We start from the raw sequence: 17,268 nt of genomic DNA, 5'->3' as shown, positions 1-17,268 counted from the left end.
GCATTTCCTTATGTTAGAAGGGTAAGCAGACATTAGATTAAGTAGACCAAGTATTGCCATTTTCTGATGTTAGAAGGGTAAGCAGACATTACATTGAGTAGACCAAGTATTAGCATTTCCTTATGTTAGAAGGGTAAGCAGACATTACAATGAGTAGACCAAGTATTAGCATTTCCTTATGTTAAAAGGGTAAGTAGACATTACAATGAGTAGACCAAGTATTAGCATTTCCTTATGTTAAAAGGGTAAGTAGACATTACAATGAGTAGACCAAGTATTAGCATTTCCCTATGTTAGAAGGGTAAATAGACATTACATTAAGTAGACCAAGTATAAGCATTTTCTTATGTTAGAAGGGTAAGTAGACATTACATTGAGTAGACCAAGTATTAGCATTTTCTTATGTTAGAAGGGTAAGTAGACATTACATTGAGTAGACCAAGTATTAGCATTTCCTTATGTTAGAAGGGTAAGTAAAGATTACAATGAGTAGACCAAGTATTAGCATTTCCTAATGTTAGAAGGGTAAGTCGACATTAAATTGAGTAGACCAAGTATTAGCATTTCCTTATGTTAGAAGAGTAAGCAGACATTACATTGAGTAGACCAAGTATTAGCATTTCCTTATGTTAGAAGGGTAAGCAGACATTACATTGAGTAGACCAAGTATTAGCATCTCCTTATGAAAGAAGGGTAAGCAGACATTACATTAAGAAGATCAAGTATTAGCATTTCCTTATGTTAGAAGGGTAAGCAGACATTACAGTGAGTAGACCAAGTATTAGCATTTCCTTATGTTAGAAGGATAAGCAGACATTAAATAAAGTAGACCAAGTATTAACATTTCCTTATGTTAGAAGGGTAAGCTGACATTACAATGAGAAGGTCAAGTATTAGCATTTCCTTATGTTAGAAGGGTAAGCAGACATTACATTGAGTAGACCAAGTATTAGCATTTCCTTATGTTAGAAGGGTAAGCAGAGATTACATTGATTAGACCAAGTATTAGCATTTCCTTATGTTAGAAGGGTAAGTAGACATTACATTGAGTAGACCAAATTTTAGCATTTCCTGATGTTAGAATTAGCAGACATTACATTGAGTAGACCAAGTATTAGTATTTCCTTATGTAAGAAGGGTAAGCAGACATTACATTGAGTAGACCAAGTATTAGCATTTCCTTATGTTAGAAGAGTAAACAGACATTACATTGAGTAGACCAAGTATTAGCATTTCCTTATGTAAGAAGGGTAAGCAGACATTACATTGAGTAGACCAAGTATTAGCATTTGCTTACGTTAGAAGAGTAAGCAGACATTAGATTAAGTAGACCAAGTATTATCATTTCCTTATGTTAGAAGGGTAAGTAAACTATACTTTGAGTAGACCAAGTATTAGCATTTCCTTATGTTAGAAGGGTAAGCAGACATTACATTAAGATGACCAAGTATTAGCATTTCCTTATGTTAGAAGGGTAAGCAGACATTACAATGAGTAGATCAGGTATTAGAATTTCCTTATGTTAGAAGGGTAAGTAGACATTAGATTAAGTACAAGTATTATTTCCTTATGTTAGAAGGGTAAGTAAACTATACTTTGAGTAGACCAAGTATTAGCATTTCCTTATGTTAGAAGGGTAAGCAGACATTACATTAAGATGACCAAGTATTAGCATTTCCTTATGTTAGAAGGGTAAGCAGACATTACAATGAGTAGATCAGGTATTAGAATTTCCTTATGTTAGAAGGGTAAGTAGACATTAGATTAAGTACACCAAGTATTAGCATTTCCTTATGTTAGTAGGGTAAGCAGACATTACATTGAGTAGACCAAGTATTAGCATTTCCTTATGTTAGAAGGGTAAGTAGACATTACAATGAGTAGACCAAGTATTAGCATTTCCTTATGTTAAAAGGGTAAGTAGACATTACAATGAGTAGACCAAGTATTAGCATTTCCGTATGTTAGAAGGGTAAATAGACATTACATTAAGTAGACCAAGTATAAGAATTTTCTTATGTTAGAAGGGTAAGTAGACATTACATTGAGTAGACCAAGTATTAGCATTTTCTTATGTTAGAAGGATAAGTAGACATTACATTGAGTAGACCAAGTATTAGCATTTCCTTATGTTAGAAGGGTAAGTCAACATTAAATTGAGTAGACCAAGTATTAGCATTTCCTTATGTTAGAAAGGTAAGTAAAGATTACAATGAGTAGACCAAGTATTAGCATTTCCTAATGTTAGAAGGGTAAGTCGACATTAAATTGAGTAGACCAAGTATTAGCATTTCCTTATGTTAGAAGAGTAAGCAGACATTACATTGAGTAGACCAAGTATTAGCATTTCCTTATGTTAGAAGGGTAAGCAGACATAACATTGAGTAGATGAAGTATTAGCATCTCCTTATGAAAGAAGGGTAAGCAGACATTACATTGAGAAGATCAAGTATTAGCATTTCCTTATGTTAGAAGGGTAAGCAGACATTACATTGAGCAGACCAAGTATTAGCATTTCCTTATGTTAGAAGGATAAGTAGACATTAAATAAAGTTGACCAAGTATTAACATTTCCTTATGTTAGAAGGGTAAGCTGACATTACAATGAGAAGGTCAAGTATTAGCATTTCCTTATGTTAGAAGGGTAAGCAGACATTACATTGAGTAGACCAAGTATTAGCATTTCCTTATGTTAGAAGGGTAAGCAGAGATTACATTTAGTCGACCAAGTATTAGTATTTCCTTATGTTAGAAGGGTAAGTAGACATTACATTGAGTAGATGAAGTATTAGCATCTCCTTATGATAGAAGGGTAAGCAGACATTACATTGAGTAGATCAAGTATTAGCATTTCCTTATGTTAGAAGGGTAAGCAGACATTACATTAAGTAGACCAAGTATTAGCATTTCCTTATGTTAGAAGGGTAAGTAGACATTAAATAAAGTAGACCAAGTATTAACATTTCCTTATGTTAGAAGGGTAAGCTGACATTACAATGAGTAGGTCAAGTATTAACATTTCCTTATGTTAGAAGGGTAAGTAGACGTTACATAAAGTCGACCAAGTATTAGCATTTCTTTATGTTAGAAGGGTAAGCAGACATTACATTTAGTCGACCAAGTATTAGCATTTCCTTATGTTAGAAGGGTAAGCTGACATTACAATGAGTAGGTCAAGTATTAGCATTTCCTTATGTTAGAAGGGTAAGTAGAAATTACATTAAGTAGACCAAGTATTAGCATTTCCTTATGTAAGAAGGGTAAGCAGACATTACATTGAGTAGACCAAGTATTAGCATTTCCTTATGTTAGAAGGGTAAGTAGACATTAAATAAAGTAGACCAAGTATTAACATTTCCTTATGTTAGAAGGGTAAGCTGACATTACAATGAGTAGGTCAAGTATTAACATTTCCTTATGTAAGAAGGGTAAGTAGACGTTACATTTAGTCGACCAAGTATTAGTATTTCCTTATGTTAGAAGGGTAAGCAGACATTACATTTAGTCGACCAAGTATTATCATTTCCTTATGTTAGAAGGGTAAGTAGACATTAAATAAAGTAGACCAAGTATTAACATTTCCTTATGTTAGAAGGGTAAGCTGACATTACAATGAGTAGGTCAAGTATTAACATTTCCTTATGTTAGAAGGGTAAGTAGACGTTACATTAAGTAGACCAAGTATTAGCATTTCTTTATGTTAGAAGGGTAAGCAGACATTACATTTAGTCGACCAAGTATTAGTATTTCCTTATGTTAGAAGGGTAAGCAGACATTACATTTAGTCGACCAAGTATTATCATTTCCTTAGGTAAAGAGAGAGAGTGATATCTAAATATTCATGTTTTATTTGTTGTAACTTTTTATGTTTTAATTTGAACCTTCAAATTTATATCTTCAAGAAATTTCAAATTAATTATGCATAATTTATCAAAAAGACTGTTCCTGAAGATCATGCATTGGACCAGAGAAGGCAACATGAATACTATGGGTAGGTCTGAAATATGTTGTACAAGTTTATGCAGGCCTCCAAAATTGCTTCTATGGGTAGTTACTTCAATTTTAAGGTGCCGTCCTTGTGTACCATGTATGTTTTAATGGAACAGCCTTTTAAATAGCATCAAATTACTTCTACAGAGTTTTATCATTGTCAATAAATTGTAATAAATCAAAGAAGAAACTGAAAAAAAGGTTGACACTGAACAGTAACCATTGTTACGTTCCTTTTTACAAATGTTAATCAAAATCATTAAAAGTATTGATTGTATTCTTTTCTAGATGTGGAAAAGACGAAGAAGAGAATATGTGATGAAAAGTGTTGTAAGTATCTTACTAACATTCATAACTGCATAACACAAATGTCTTACAGAGAAAAGGAGCTGAAGGCCTCTGAGAAATACAATGTTTTCAGATGCTGACCCTCCCACTTCAACTCCAACTTAAATCTTTTGTTACCTGTTTTGAAATAAAAACCTGGTCTGTTTGGATTTATATTAAACCATTTTATTTTTTTGCTTTTTTCCTGTTTAAAAAATATCTTCCTTAAAATTTAGATGAGAGTTAGTCTAAAAAAAAATTTTTTTTATCTCACACAATTCTGCTTTGTTTGTTTTCTGGTAGACAGTGAGAATGTCTGCTCATATCTAACAATCTATTAATTATTTTTTTTAAAGATTTACTCCATCAAAGCCTTGTTTTTTTTTCATCTCTAACAATTGTTAGTACTTTTGTTTATTATAAGATTAACTCCATTAAAGCCTTGTTTCTTTTGTCTGTAACAATAGCTACTTTTGTATATTTTCAGATTAACTCCATTAAAGCCATGTTCTTTCGTCTCTTACAATTTGTGTTCATGATAACCAGTGTGTTCAGCTTCCCTGTGAAGAAGATCAGGGAAAGACAAGTGCCTAGTTCAAGCAGTCATAATACCAGTTATAGCTCAGGGTATCCTCTCGATCATAGTATTTCTGATGGTATGTATAATACCAGTAATAGCTCGATCATAGTATTTTTGATGGTAGGTGTTAGAAATTAAAGTGCTGTGTATCGATCTGATGCCATTTTCAGCATTTTTTAAAAGTTTGATCTTATGTTGGACTGTTACACCTCTGTCCAAGGTTAGGGGGAGAGTTCGGTGCCAGCAAACTAGTTTAACCCTGCCATATTCTGTATGTGCTTGTCTCAAGTCTGGAGCCTGTTTACACAATTCAGAGGTTTTCGTTTGTTTCTGTATATCATATTTGTTTATTGTTTATTGTTTTGTACATCAATCAGGCTGTTAGCCTTTGGTCTCTGTTGGAGAATTGTCACAAAATATATAGCCGATTGGCAATCATACCACATCTTTCATTTTTATATTGATACCAGTTAAAGCCCAGGGTATTCTCTTGATTACAATATTTCTGATAGTATGTATTAGTACCAGGTATAACCCAGGGTTTTCTCTTGATTACAATATTTCTGATAGTATGTATTAGTACCAGGTATAACCCAGGGTTTTCTCTTGATTACAATATTTCTGATAGTATGTATTAGTACCAGGTATAACCCAGGGTTTTCTCTTGATTACAATATTTCTGATAGTATGTATTAGTACCAGGTATAACCCAGGGTTTTCTCTTGATTACAATATTTCTGATAGTATGTATTAGTACCAGGTATAACCCAGGGTTTTCTCTTGATTACAATATTTCTGATAGTATGTATTAGTACCAGGTATAGCTCAGGGTTTTTTATACCCACTTTCAAAGAATAGGGATATACTGGTTTACCCCTGTCCATCTACTGTCTGTACATAACATATTTATGTTACATTTTCTCTCAGCAACTGCCAGACATCTTCTCATGCTTCTTGAACATAGAACCAGACATTATCTGGTTCATATAGCATACCATATGAAGCATTTTCTTTTCCTTCGAAGTTTCCTGTTTGCTTGTATCAATTTTGTTTCACACATTTGAAAATTTGTTTCATTTGGTAAATAAAACATTGATGGGTAATATAATGTGTGAACAATAACTCATAGTACATGTTCAGATACTAATATTTCTTGTGGTTGGTATTTTAGGTTTTACATATTCCAACCTTATGAATTTGAAATTTCTCATCAATATATTGTTTTTTATTTGAAATATTTTGTACACTAACATATGCAAATAACAGATTTTTATATTACTTTTGATGCTCTCATAAATGATGATCAACACTTTAATGAGGTTACCTAGACCTTCTTTAGGATTGGTATATTAAAAAATAATATGAAATAACAGATATGAGATCAACACTTTAATGAGGTTACCAAGACCTTCTTTAGGATTGGTATATTAAAAAATATAATGAAATAACAGATGTGAGATCAACACTTTAATGAGGTTACCTAGACCTTCTTTAGGATTGGTATATTAAAAAATATAATGAAATAACAGATGTGAGATCAACACTTTAATGAGGTTACCTAGACCTTATATAGGATTGGTATATTAAAAAATATAATGAAATTACAGATGTGAGATCAACACTTTAATGAGGTTACCTAGACCTTCTTTAGGATTGGTATATTAAAAAATATAATGAAATTACTGATGTGAGATCAACACTTTAATGAGGTTACCTAAACCTGATATAGGATTGGTATATTAAAAAATATAATGAAATAACAGATGTGAGATCAACACTTTAATGAGGTTACCTAGACATTATTTAGGATTGGTATATTAAAAAATATAATGAAATAACAGATGTGAGATCAACACTTTAATGAGGTTACCTAGACCTTATATAGGATTGGTATATTAAAAAATATAATGAAATAACAGATGTGAGATCAACACTTTAATGAGTTTACCTAGACCTTATATAGGATTGGTATAAAAATTATAATAAAATAACAGACATGGTGATTTGCTGTATTGGCGGTGGTTGACCATGGCTCTATTTTCTTTAAAGTTAGTTTTTATTTTCAGATGAATGTTTTGAGGATGACATTAGTATTCATAACAACTCAGTTGGTGCTCCATTAGATAGTTCTTCATCAAGTGATGGATTCTCATCAGAATTTATAGTGCCAAGGTGAGAAATTACTTCAAAAGATGGTAGTTTGGCTTAGTAAATTGTGAGAGATAAGGTGTCAGTATTTTAATTTTTTGTCCTTAGTTTTTTTTATTTGCTGAAGAGAATCTGTGCATAGAACTTAAAGAAATGAGAAGATGTGGTATAGTTGCCAATGAGACAACTCTCCACCTGAGACCAAATGACATAAAAGTTAACAACTATAGGTAACCATACGACCTTCAACATTGAGCAAAAACCATACCGCATAGTCAGCTATTAAAGGCCCCGAAATAACAAATGGAAAACGATTTCAATTGTCACCCTTGTCTAAAGATAGTCATATTTGATTTCAATTGTCACCCTTGTCTAAAAATAGTCATATTTGATTTCAATTGTCTCCCTTGTCTAAAGATAGTCACATTTGATTTCAATTGTCACCCTTGTCTAAAAATAGTCATATTTGATTTCAATTGTCTCCATTGTTGTCTAAAGATAGTCATATTTGATTTCAATTGTCTCCCTTGTCTAAAGATAGTTATATTTGATTTCAATTGTCTCCCTTGTCTAAAGATAGTCACATTTGATTTCAATTGTCTCCCTTGTCTAAAGATAGTTATATTTGGTTTCAATTGTCTCCCTTGTCTAAAGATAGTCATATTTGATTTCAAATTCATATTCACATCTATGAAGAGCAATCCTGTTTATTATATAAACAAGAACAGACTTTGGCATTTATTTGATCTGGCAGGTTCCATATAATAGTGTTATTATGAATATATGCATACCATATCCAGACAAGTAATTGGAGCTTTGAATGAGGGAGACATATTCTTTTAATTTTAAATTATTTCCAAATTTTATAATAAGCAATTTCAACATACACCAACAATTGTGCATGAAACTTTAGGTAAGGAGTGATGCAGGGAAAGGAAATTTATTTTTTTGCCTATTATGAAATTCCTTCTGACTTTTATAACTTCAGTGTTTTCTGGAATAGCCTGGAGGAGAGCAATCTAGTCAGCCCAGCATAATCATAAATTATGTATATATATTTTCAGTCGACCAATGCCAAGACATGCATTCACCACTCCAGCCATACGCCATAGGTCTATAGGTTTTATGTCTGCACCAATGAGTTCATCACCAGTTTTACCAGGCAGAATTAGGTAGGCTAATCAAATGATTTAAGACCTTATCAAATTATTATACTCCCACTCAAGGGGCTATATTGCTCTTGCCTTTTTTGTTTGTCCATATTTTAGTCAATTTTTATAAGGAACTACTGAACTGATTGTCTTCATATTTGATCTGCAGTTTAACAGTGATTTTATAAAGGGTGAGCATTTTTCTGATGGCAGAAACATACTTCCTTTGTGCTGGTACTAATTTTTTCTGTATGTTGGAAGTACTAAAACATAATTCCATCACAAATTTCTCCAGTGCTTCAACCCAGAATGACTTCATATTAAGTATTTTGACAGCAGCTAGGCAGTGATTTAGTGTGAAAAGTAAAATCACAAAAATACTGAACTCAGAGGAAAATTCAAAAAGGAAAGTCCCTAATCAAATGGCAAAATCAAAAGCTCAAACACATCAAATGAATGGATAACAACTGTCATATTCCTGACTTGGTACAGGCATTTTGTTATGTAGAAAATGGTGGATTGAACCTGGTTTTATAGCTAGCTAAACCTCTCACTTGTATGACAGTCACATCAAATTCTGTGAGTGTTTTCTAAAACTCTGTCAGACACCTACTTCTTGTTTTCAATAAGGAGTGCAGATAACCTATATATAATAGCACAACAACTTACAAGTGCATTTTTGTTAATTTCAATTATAATCTTTAAATTTCAATTATAATCTCACTAATTGATTACAAATTCTTTTTATGTTTTATTTTACATTTAAAAAACTGTTTCTGAAATTTATAGTACTAATAGTAAGAATACTAGTGAAAAAAAAACCCAATTGCCTTCCACATCCCTTATCTTTTTATTGAAGGAGGTTGATAATGGGAGAAATAATAAGGATTATACTTATCAATGTCTAAATCATCCCTTGTCTTAATAAATAGAATCCAGTTCAGATTGGAATAAAAGATATGGTGGGGGGGTTCGCAAAATCCATCCAAAGAATCCCCAACAATATTGGACTGTACAACAGACCATACGCACACTTTCATCTTTCAATGTCAATATTTAGACACATCATTTATAGGATTAAAAAGCCTGAAAAACAGTCCAGTCCCTATTTCTGGTTCCAACTTATAAAAGGTTGAAGTTAAAACAAATATTATTATTCTTGCAATTCTACATTATTATGTTATTTAAGGACTTGAATAGCTTGAAATGAATTTGACATGTATTAACAGGAAATTATCCAGTCCAAACACCAGTTTTGAGTCTAGTTTTGATGAAGAAAGATGTACAACACCAACATTAAACAGTAGTAAAGATGGCTTACTAGATACAGAAGAACTAGCCAAACCTTGTATTGGTCCAAGGAATCTAATGAATGTAAGTTACTCATGACTTAAAAGGCAATTCTCAAAATCATTAAACATTGGTGACCTATGATTGCTTACATCTTCGTCATTTGAACTTGAGCGGATAGTCGTCTCATGGGCAATCATACCAAATCTCTTTATTATAGGAACGCAAAAAATTTGCGTTCGTATATTGCTATCACGTCGTCGTCCAAAGACATTTGGTTTCCGGACAATAACTTAAGTTTAAGTGTATGGATCTCTATGAAATTTAACCAAAAGGTTCAATACCACAAAAGGAAGGTTGGGATTGTTTTTTTGGGGTGATGGTCCCAACCATTTAGGAATTAGGGGCCAAAAAGGGGTCCAAAACAAGCATTTTTCTAGTTTCAGGACAATAACTTGTGTTTAAGTATTTTGATTGCTCTGAAATTGTACCACAAGGATCAAAACCACAAGTAGAAGGTTGGGATTCATTTTGGGGGTAATTTCCCAAACCGTTCAGGAATTAGGGGCCAAAAAGGGGCCAAACCAAGCATTTTTCTAGTTTTCAGACAATAACTTGTGTTTAAGTGTATGGATGTCTCTTAAATTGTACCACATTTTACTAAAAGCAAATTTCTTCAAATATTATTTTTTTTGGAAAGGAGGGGGGGGAGGTAAAAAAGAATTGGGGGTCACAATTTATTTTGCTAATTCTTTGTATATTGTCTGAAAACAGATTTACTAAGTATTGCGCAACAGCACAGTGTATTGCACAACAGCAAGAAATCTTCAATTGAATATAAATTCAAATCATATAACCAATTTTAAGTTCTTTGACTACATTTATTCTGTGTCAGAATCCTATAATGTGTCAAATATTTAATTACAATCCAAATTCAGACCTGTATCACGCTTGAATATTGTGTCCATTTTTGCCCCAACTGTTCAGGGTTGGACTTCTGTTGATCGTATCCAGCTGCGCTTGGCGAAGCACATTTTTTTATATTGTAAGAAAGTTTAGGCTTATTGATGAATTATTCCATGTTGGCAATAACAATGTTACTGGCAATGTCATAAAACTGTTGGTCTGAACTAGGTGTTGTAAAAGAAAAATCTTGTTGACATTTATATGCTGCTTTAGCAAATGTGTAGGCTCTTAAAAAGAAAGTTCTTGTCAAAACATCTAACAAATTTCATTCTAACTTCTAATGATGCTCATAATTGTATGAATAATAAACATATTACCAGTTAAGCAGACTTTGTTTCCAGCATTGTTTGTTTTTGGTCACTTATATAAAATGTCCTACACATAATGATGATTTTGATCAATTCTGTCACATATTTTGGTGCAATAATTAACTGGTTTCAATAATTGTATTCTGGTGAAAAGATTTTGAAGAAATTCTCATAAAATGTTGGGGTCAGTAGGGAAAACCTTCACATATATTTTAATTTTTTTGCCCAAATATGAAAAATAAGAATTTAATCCAATGATTGTCCTACTAAGATGTTGTATCCCTTTGCTAAAAAAAAATATAACTTGAACATAGACAGAATCTGATGCCTTAATTCCGACATATGTAATCTGAGCGTAGACAAATTCTGATGCCTGAACTCTGACATATGTAATCTGAGCGTAGGCAGAATCTGATGCCTGAATTCTGACATATGTAATCTGAGTGTAGACAGAATCTGATGCCTTAATTCTGACATATGTAATTTGAACATAGACAGAATCTGATGCCTTAATTCTGCCATATGTAATCTGAGCATAGACAGAATCTGATGCCTGAATTCTGACATATGTAATCTGAACGTAGACAGAATCTGATGCCTTAATTCTGACATATGTAATCTGAACGTAGACAGAATCTGATGCCTTAATTCTGACATATGTAATCTGAACGTAGACAGAATCTGATGCCTTAATTCTGACATATGTAATCTGAATGTAGACAGAATCTGATGCCTGAATTCTGACATATGTAATCTGAGCGTAGGCAGAATCTGATGCCTGAATTCCGACATATGTAATCTGAGCGTAGACAGAATCTGATGCCTGAATTCTGACATATGTAATTTGAACGTAGACAGAATCTGATGCCTGAATTCTGACATATGTAATCTGAGCGTAGGCAGAATCTGATGCCTGAATTCTGACATATGTAATCTGAGTGTAGACAGAATCTGATGACTTAATTCTGACATATGTAATTTGAACATAGACAGAATCTATCTGTAAGCTCAAAGGAGCCTTTTTCTATGCAGCTTTATGAACTCCTGCAACATGAGATGCGACCTATTGCAAGTCAGAGTTTCTGCTCCCTCTATTTTTCAGTGGTATTACAAATTTCCCTCTTAGCAGAATCTATCTGATTGATCTGTTTAATCTGTTCTCATGCTGAATATGCATGAAAGTCGATCAGTCGTTAGTTGTGAAAACTTAATATGTCTATAGAGCCCTTATGTTATTTTATATGTTAACAACTGTTTTGCTGCTTGTAACAAAAAATGTAACAGGTATAATATTTACTTGTGAACTAAATTTTGTCATATACTGAGAATTTTTATTATGAGTTGTAGTAGTTGTAAGTTTAATGTGTAACAATATACAATTATTTTACCGAAACCTCTTTTAAAAATAATTGTAAATTACAACAAAACAAACTGTTTTTCAGAGAGTTTTTATAAAACCAAGTTTTAATGTAGGACAAGCTTGAAATACAATATGGTTATCTCCATTCTTATGCAAAATAAACAAAACAGTGGTGTAAAATTCATTCAAGTAGAAAAATCAATAAAACTTTTTCATCTTTGGCACCTTAACCATCTGACGTCAAAGTAAAGCTTCTGTCATCAAATGTAAATACCAGATGTATCAGTCTTTTGTACACATCAGAATCATACTTAATAATAACAGAGAAATTTATTACAATAAACTGGCTTCAAATAGCTTCCAGTGCCAAAAAATGTGAATCTGTTTTTGAATGATTTCCCCTCCTTCATTGGGACAATAGTATTGGCTACAGGTAGACAATTGTATTGTCTAATCCTTAACTGGGTGTTATGCAAAAACCAATGTAAATGTTATAATATATATGTTAGGCTCAGATCGACGTCTTGTCTCTAATCGACGTGCAAATCTGACGTCACAATAAAATAATATTCCAAATCGACGTTTTTTTTTTTTGTTCTCTAATCGACGTCCGTTTTATGGATTTGCCGCAATGACCTCATAACTTTATTAAATGACGTCGTTGGTGGCTTCAACAATTGAACAAGACACAATACATAATGCAGGATATGTTTAGGAGAGAAAAAGGAATAAGCAAAGATCCAAATGCTGAGACATCTTGGGCCGACATGTTATATTTTATTGAAATATCAATGTAAGTCCTTTTATCATGATCATGTGTTTATATTGTTTTAGTTGATTCATTGGAAAGAGATGTAACTGACTTTGTTGTTCCTTTTAATAGGTCTTCTTAGTCATTACGATTTGTAATGTATAAAGACAATTAGTTTCTTAAAACAGCAAAACGTTAGAGATGATATAAATAAAGATCAATGTAATAACAATAATGCTGTGCCGGATAGAAATTGACCTTCTGCAAGAGAATAACAATGCATCTGTTACCTTTTTCGGGTTGAAAACATCTCTATGTCTGTAACTGTTTGAAAATGAAGTTGTTATAAGAACCCTACAAAACAGACTAAAATTCATCTTTTATTTCGAATTTGAATGTTCCAAAATCAATCAAAGTCTTATTCCTGTACATGTATACGTGCTGCAATTTGTTATTTATTGATATTGGGCATCGATTAGAGAAGACTACAATCAATCAGACGTTGTTTTGGCAATACATGACGTCACATTGGATGTCGATTAGAGAGTAAAAATATTGGTAACTGATTTGAGAATATGACGTCAGATTTGGACTTCGATTTGAGGAAAGGAGGTCAATTATAGAGCGGACGACGATATGAGTCTAACATATATACTGAGGTATAGTAATGTTCATCGTGTTAAAGGGGCATTAGCTACGAGATGTAAAGAAAATTAAAATATAGTTTTTATGTTCAATCATAAATGAAAGTGATTTAGCGAAATACTAATTCGCTCTTAGCAGCCATTTTGGTTAAATTTTGTCAAAATGAGACAAAAAACACTGCTGATGAATTATTCACTTGCATGCTAATAATTCGACCTCATTGAATCTGTATTCATGTGACCTTTAATTTAACCCCTTAGCTGGAGATGGGTTTCGTATATATTCAGCTATTAAAAAAAAAGAATGTCAACATTGAAAGTGAAACACGGATTTTAGACTTTTTGTAATTTGAATATACCTTTTAGTATGTTATTAATCAAATATGAGAATTTAGGTCAAATCGGTGAAGATGAATTGGACAGTTAATGCTTTAAGTATTAAAAAATTTAAGTACTGATTGTGAAAAATTGATTTCAGATGTTTGAAGCTGCCAGTGATGAAGACTGATGGTAATAATGATGTTTTGTTGATTTATGATGAATTCTGTAATCACATCACCATATTTGACAAAGACAAAAGAATTTATTGTTGAAGTGTTAATCACATCACCATATTTGACAAAGACAAAAGAATTTATTGTTGAAATGTGGAATTTCTGCTGAAATGGAAAGATGACTTAAGTGATTGTTATTCAGGAAGACATCAGATGCAGCAACTATTTTGTAAACCACTTATATTGTATATTTCTTGCAAATTTTGTATTTTTTAATAAATGTTCTGTTATTTTTCATGTACTGATCATATGTAATGATAGAAATTTTTTGTATTAGAGTTTAATGTAATGAATATCATTCTTGAACTGCTTGACATAGTATACATTTTACTTGAACACATGAAGTGCTGTAATTAGCAATGGGTGAGATTTTTGAGAATATGTAGTTGATAAGGGCTACTCCATATAAAAAGTATAATCAACCCAATGGTGGAGGCTCTTTATTTATGATACAAATATGGATCCTTCTATCAATAAAACTGCTGAATCTGATTTACCAATTTTAAAGACTTTGTTTTGCCCTAGACAAGGGATCAAATACATACAACTTACACACTCTTTAAGGGCAGCACATTGTTATATATCTACTGTTTTTAGGCTAAGAGGTTGATCACATATAATTATTAATTTTGTTGTGATTTATATACAATTCAGAATTACCATCATCATGAAAAGTCAGGTGAATAACATATGTAGTACAAGGTGTAAAAACACATGAAGATCTGTGTGACCAAAAAAGGTCTTAAAATAAACAACTACCTGACAGCAACCCCCCAAAAAAATTTAGTCATCTGACTTATTTACGACCTTTATTAGTGTACTAAGTTCAAACCTCATTATGCCATACTTTAACAAAATTTATCTGATAAATTGCGACCAAGTACATAAAACTCCACTAGGCAGATGATAACCAAAGGTCTCGCCTGTCTTAAAATAAGACATGTTATGGTAATTGTATGAGTATATTTTTGTCCTCCCTAAGTTATGAAGTGTATTGTATTAATCACTGCCTTTCCTCTCTCTTCCCTTTAACTGCTGATTATATAAACTTGTTTAAGTGCTCACCATTTGTATATATATTGTATTGTTTTTTATGAACAGTTTAAAATGTCTTTATTATTTTCTTGGTGTATTTTGTTATGACATGTGTTCTTATATGCTGCTGTTAAAGAATACATCTTTATGAACTATGTTTCCCTCTACATGAACTATGAACTACAATGTATGTTTCCACTCAGATACTTCTAACAACCAGGTATGGCTTAGCGATAATCAGATTAATAGAAATTACAAATGTGTAATAATTCTTTGTGCATATTTACTTATAAATTGTTTATTGTTATGAAATGTATAAAAATGTTTAGAAATTATGCATGAGGTTAGTGTGACTCCAGTATGATAAAACCTTAAAATAGTAACGTTATTTTAACAATATACAGTGCTTTTTCTATAACAATTATGTACTTCAGTTAATCTTGTTTTTGCTTCTTTTTTTTTTTGTAATAGTGCTTTCAGTTCATTCAGGATTCACAGATTTTGTTAATTGCTTTTTGATCCAAAATGACTTATTGTACAGAATTAATATTTGCTCATTTGTGATTTATTATAGAACCCTTTTAAACTTAGAGAATCAAAGAATTTCTATTGACTCAATTAGTTTTATGGTTCTGTGAAGGAAAAAAGAAGATAACTGGTATTCCTAATTTGAACCTATGATATTTGTATTTTAAAGAGGAGATAAGCAAACCATACTTTACAAGTTGTGTTTATCTAAGTAAACATACTAATGAGACCATGTTTACAAGTTATATGATTCATGATAGGACCCTCTTAAGCTGTGAGAATCAAAGAAGTCCTATTGACCTGAGTAATTTTATGGTTTTGTCAAATCAATGTAGGTTTCTCACAAAGTATTAAGTTGTTTTTCTATAGGAATTGTAAGTTGCAAAACTTCATGCACAGAAAATTGTTGATTTAAAAAATCTGCAAACACTTCAGGCTTAAAAATTTAATTGCATATAATAGATGTAGGAAATTATGTTACTTTCAGTAATGATGTACATTAACTTTCCATACTAATAGATTATACTATACTTCAGAACTTTCCATACTGGTAGATTATACTATACTTCAGAACTTTCCATACTGGTAGATTATACTATACTTCAGAACTTTCCATACTGGTAGATTATACTATACTTCAGAACTTTCCATACTGGTAGATTATACTATACTTCAGAACTTTCCATACTGGTAGATTATACTATACTTCAGAACTTTCCATACTGGTAGATTATACTATACTTCAGAACTTTCCATACTGGTAGATTATACTATACTTCAGAACTTTCCATACTTGTAGATTATACTATACTTCAGAACTTTCCATACTGGTAGATTATACTATACTTCAGAACTTTCCATACTGGTAGATTATACTATACTTCAGAACTTTCCATACTGGTAGATTATACTATACTTCAGAACTTTCCATACTGGTAGATTATACTATACTTCAGAACTTTCCATACTGGTAGATTATACTATACTTCAGAACTTTCCATACTGGTAGATTATACTATACTTCAGAACTTTCCATACTGGTAGATTATACTATACTTCAGAACTTTCCATACTGGTAGATTATACTATACTTCAGAACTTTCCATACTGGTAGATTATACTATACTTCAGAAAGTGAGATTTTAGTTATGTTGCAGCATAGATATTGACAATTTGTAAAGCTAAATAGTTTGTTGTCAAAATGTAAGAATTTGTTTTGATACACCTTCAGTGGTAAATGCTGAGTTAAAAAATACCATCGAAGGTTCCTTAATCTGATTACAGAAAACTTATAATGCAATAGGGCAAGCCATTGATATATTGTTTCATGTAAACACTAAAACCACTTTGTGTTCTTACTTATAGAGCAGAACAGGATGTTGAAATAAAAAAAATAAAACCATATATTGTATTCCTTTTTGCTAAGCCTGCAACAATAGTGCCAGAGGCTAGACATATTAATCATACATTCTGACTAACTTTTACAAATTAACTGTTTGCAAAAGTATAAATTATTCGAAATACTAAGGATTTTTTTATCCCAGGCATAGATTACCTTAGCCGTATTTGGCACAACTTTTTGGAATTTTGGGTCCTCACTGCTCTTCCATCTTTATACTTGTTTGGCTTTCTAATT

General features: G+C 31.9%; 1 protein-coding gene across 1 annotated transcript in view; it reads left to right on the top strand.

Moving 5' to 3' along the window:
* Positions 1-17,036, top strand: part of LOC127705093 (membrane-associated tyrosine- and threonine-specific cdc2-inhibitory kinase-like) — a 43,578-nt gene extending 26,542 nt beyond the window's left edge. Inside the window, exons 11-16 of the mRNA XM_052209362.1 lie at positions 4,279-4,320; positions 4,805-4,973; positions 6,964-7,069; positions 8,110-8,217; positions 9,426-9,570; positions 13,994-17,036. Coding sequence (XP_052065322.1) covers positions 4,279-4,320; positions 4,805-4,973; positions 6,964-7,069; positions 8,110-8,217; positions 9,426-9,570; positions 13,994-14,023 — 600 coding nt within the window. The 3' untranslated portion in view covers positions 14,024-17,036. The remainder of the gene's footprint in view (positions 1-4,278; positions 4,321-4,804; positions 4,974-6,963; positions 7,070-8,109; positions 8,218-9,425; positions 9,571-13,993) is intronic.
* Positions 17,037-17,268: the final 232 nt, after the last annotated feature.

Source organism: Mytilus californianus, unplaced genomic scaffold (genome assembly GCF_021869535.1).
Source record: "Mytilus californianus isolate M0D057914Y unplaced genomic scaffold, xbMytCali1.0.p SCAF_6, whole genome shotgun sequence".
Taxonomy (NCBI): Eukaryota; Metazoa; Mollusca; class Bivalvia; order Mytilida; family Mytilidae; genus Mytilus; species Mytilus californianus.
Note: the sequence above shows the minus strand (reverse complement) of the source record. Positions and strands in the feature narration are given on the sequence as shown.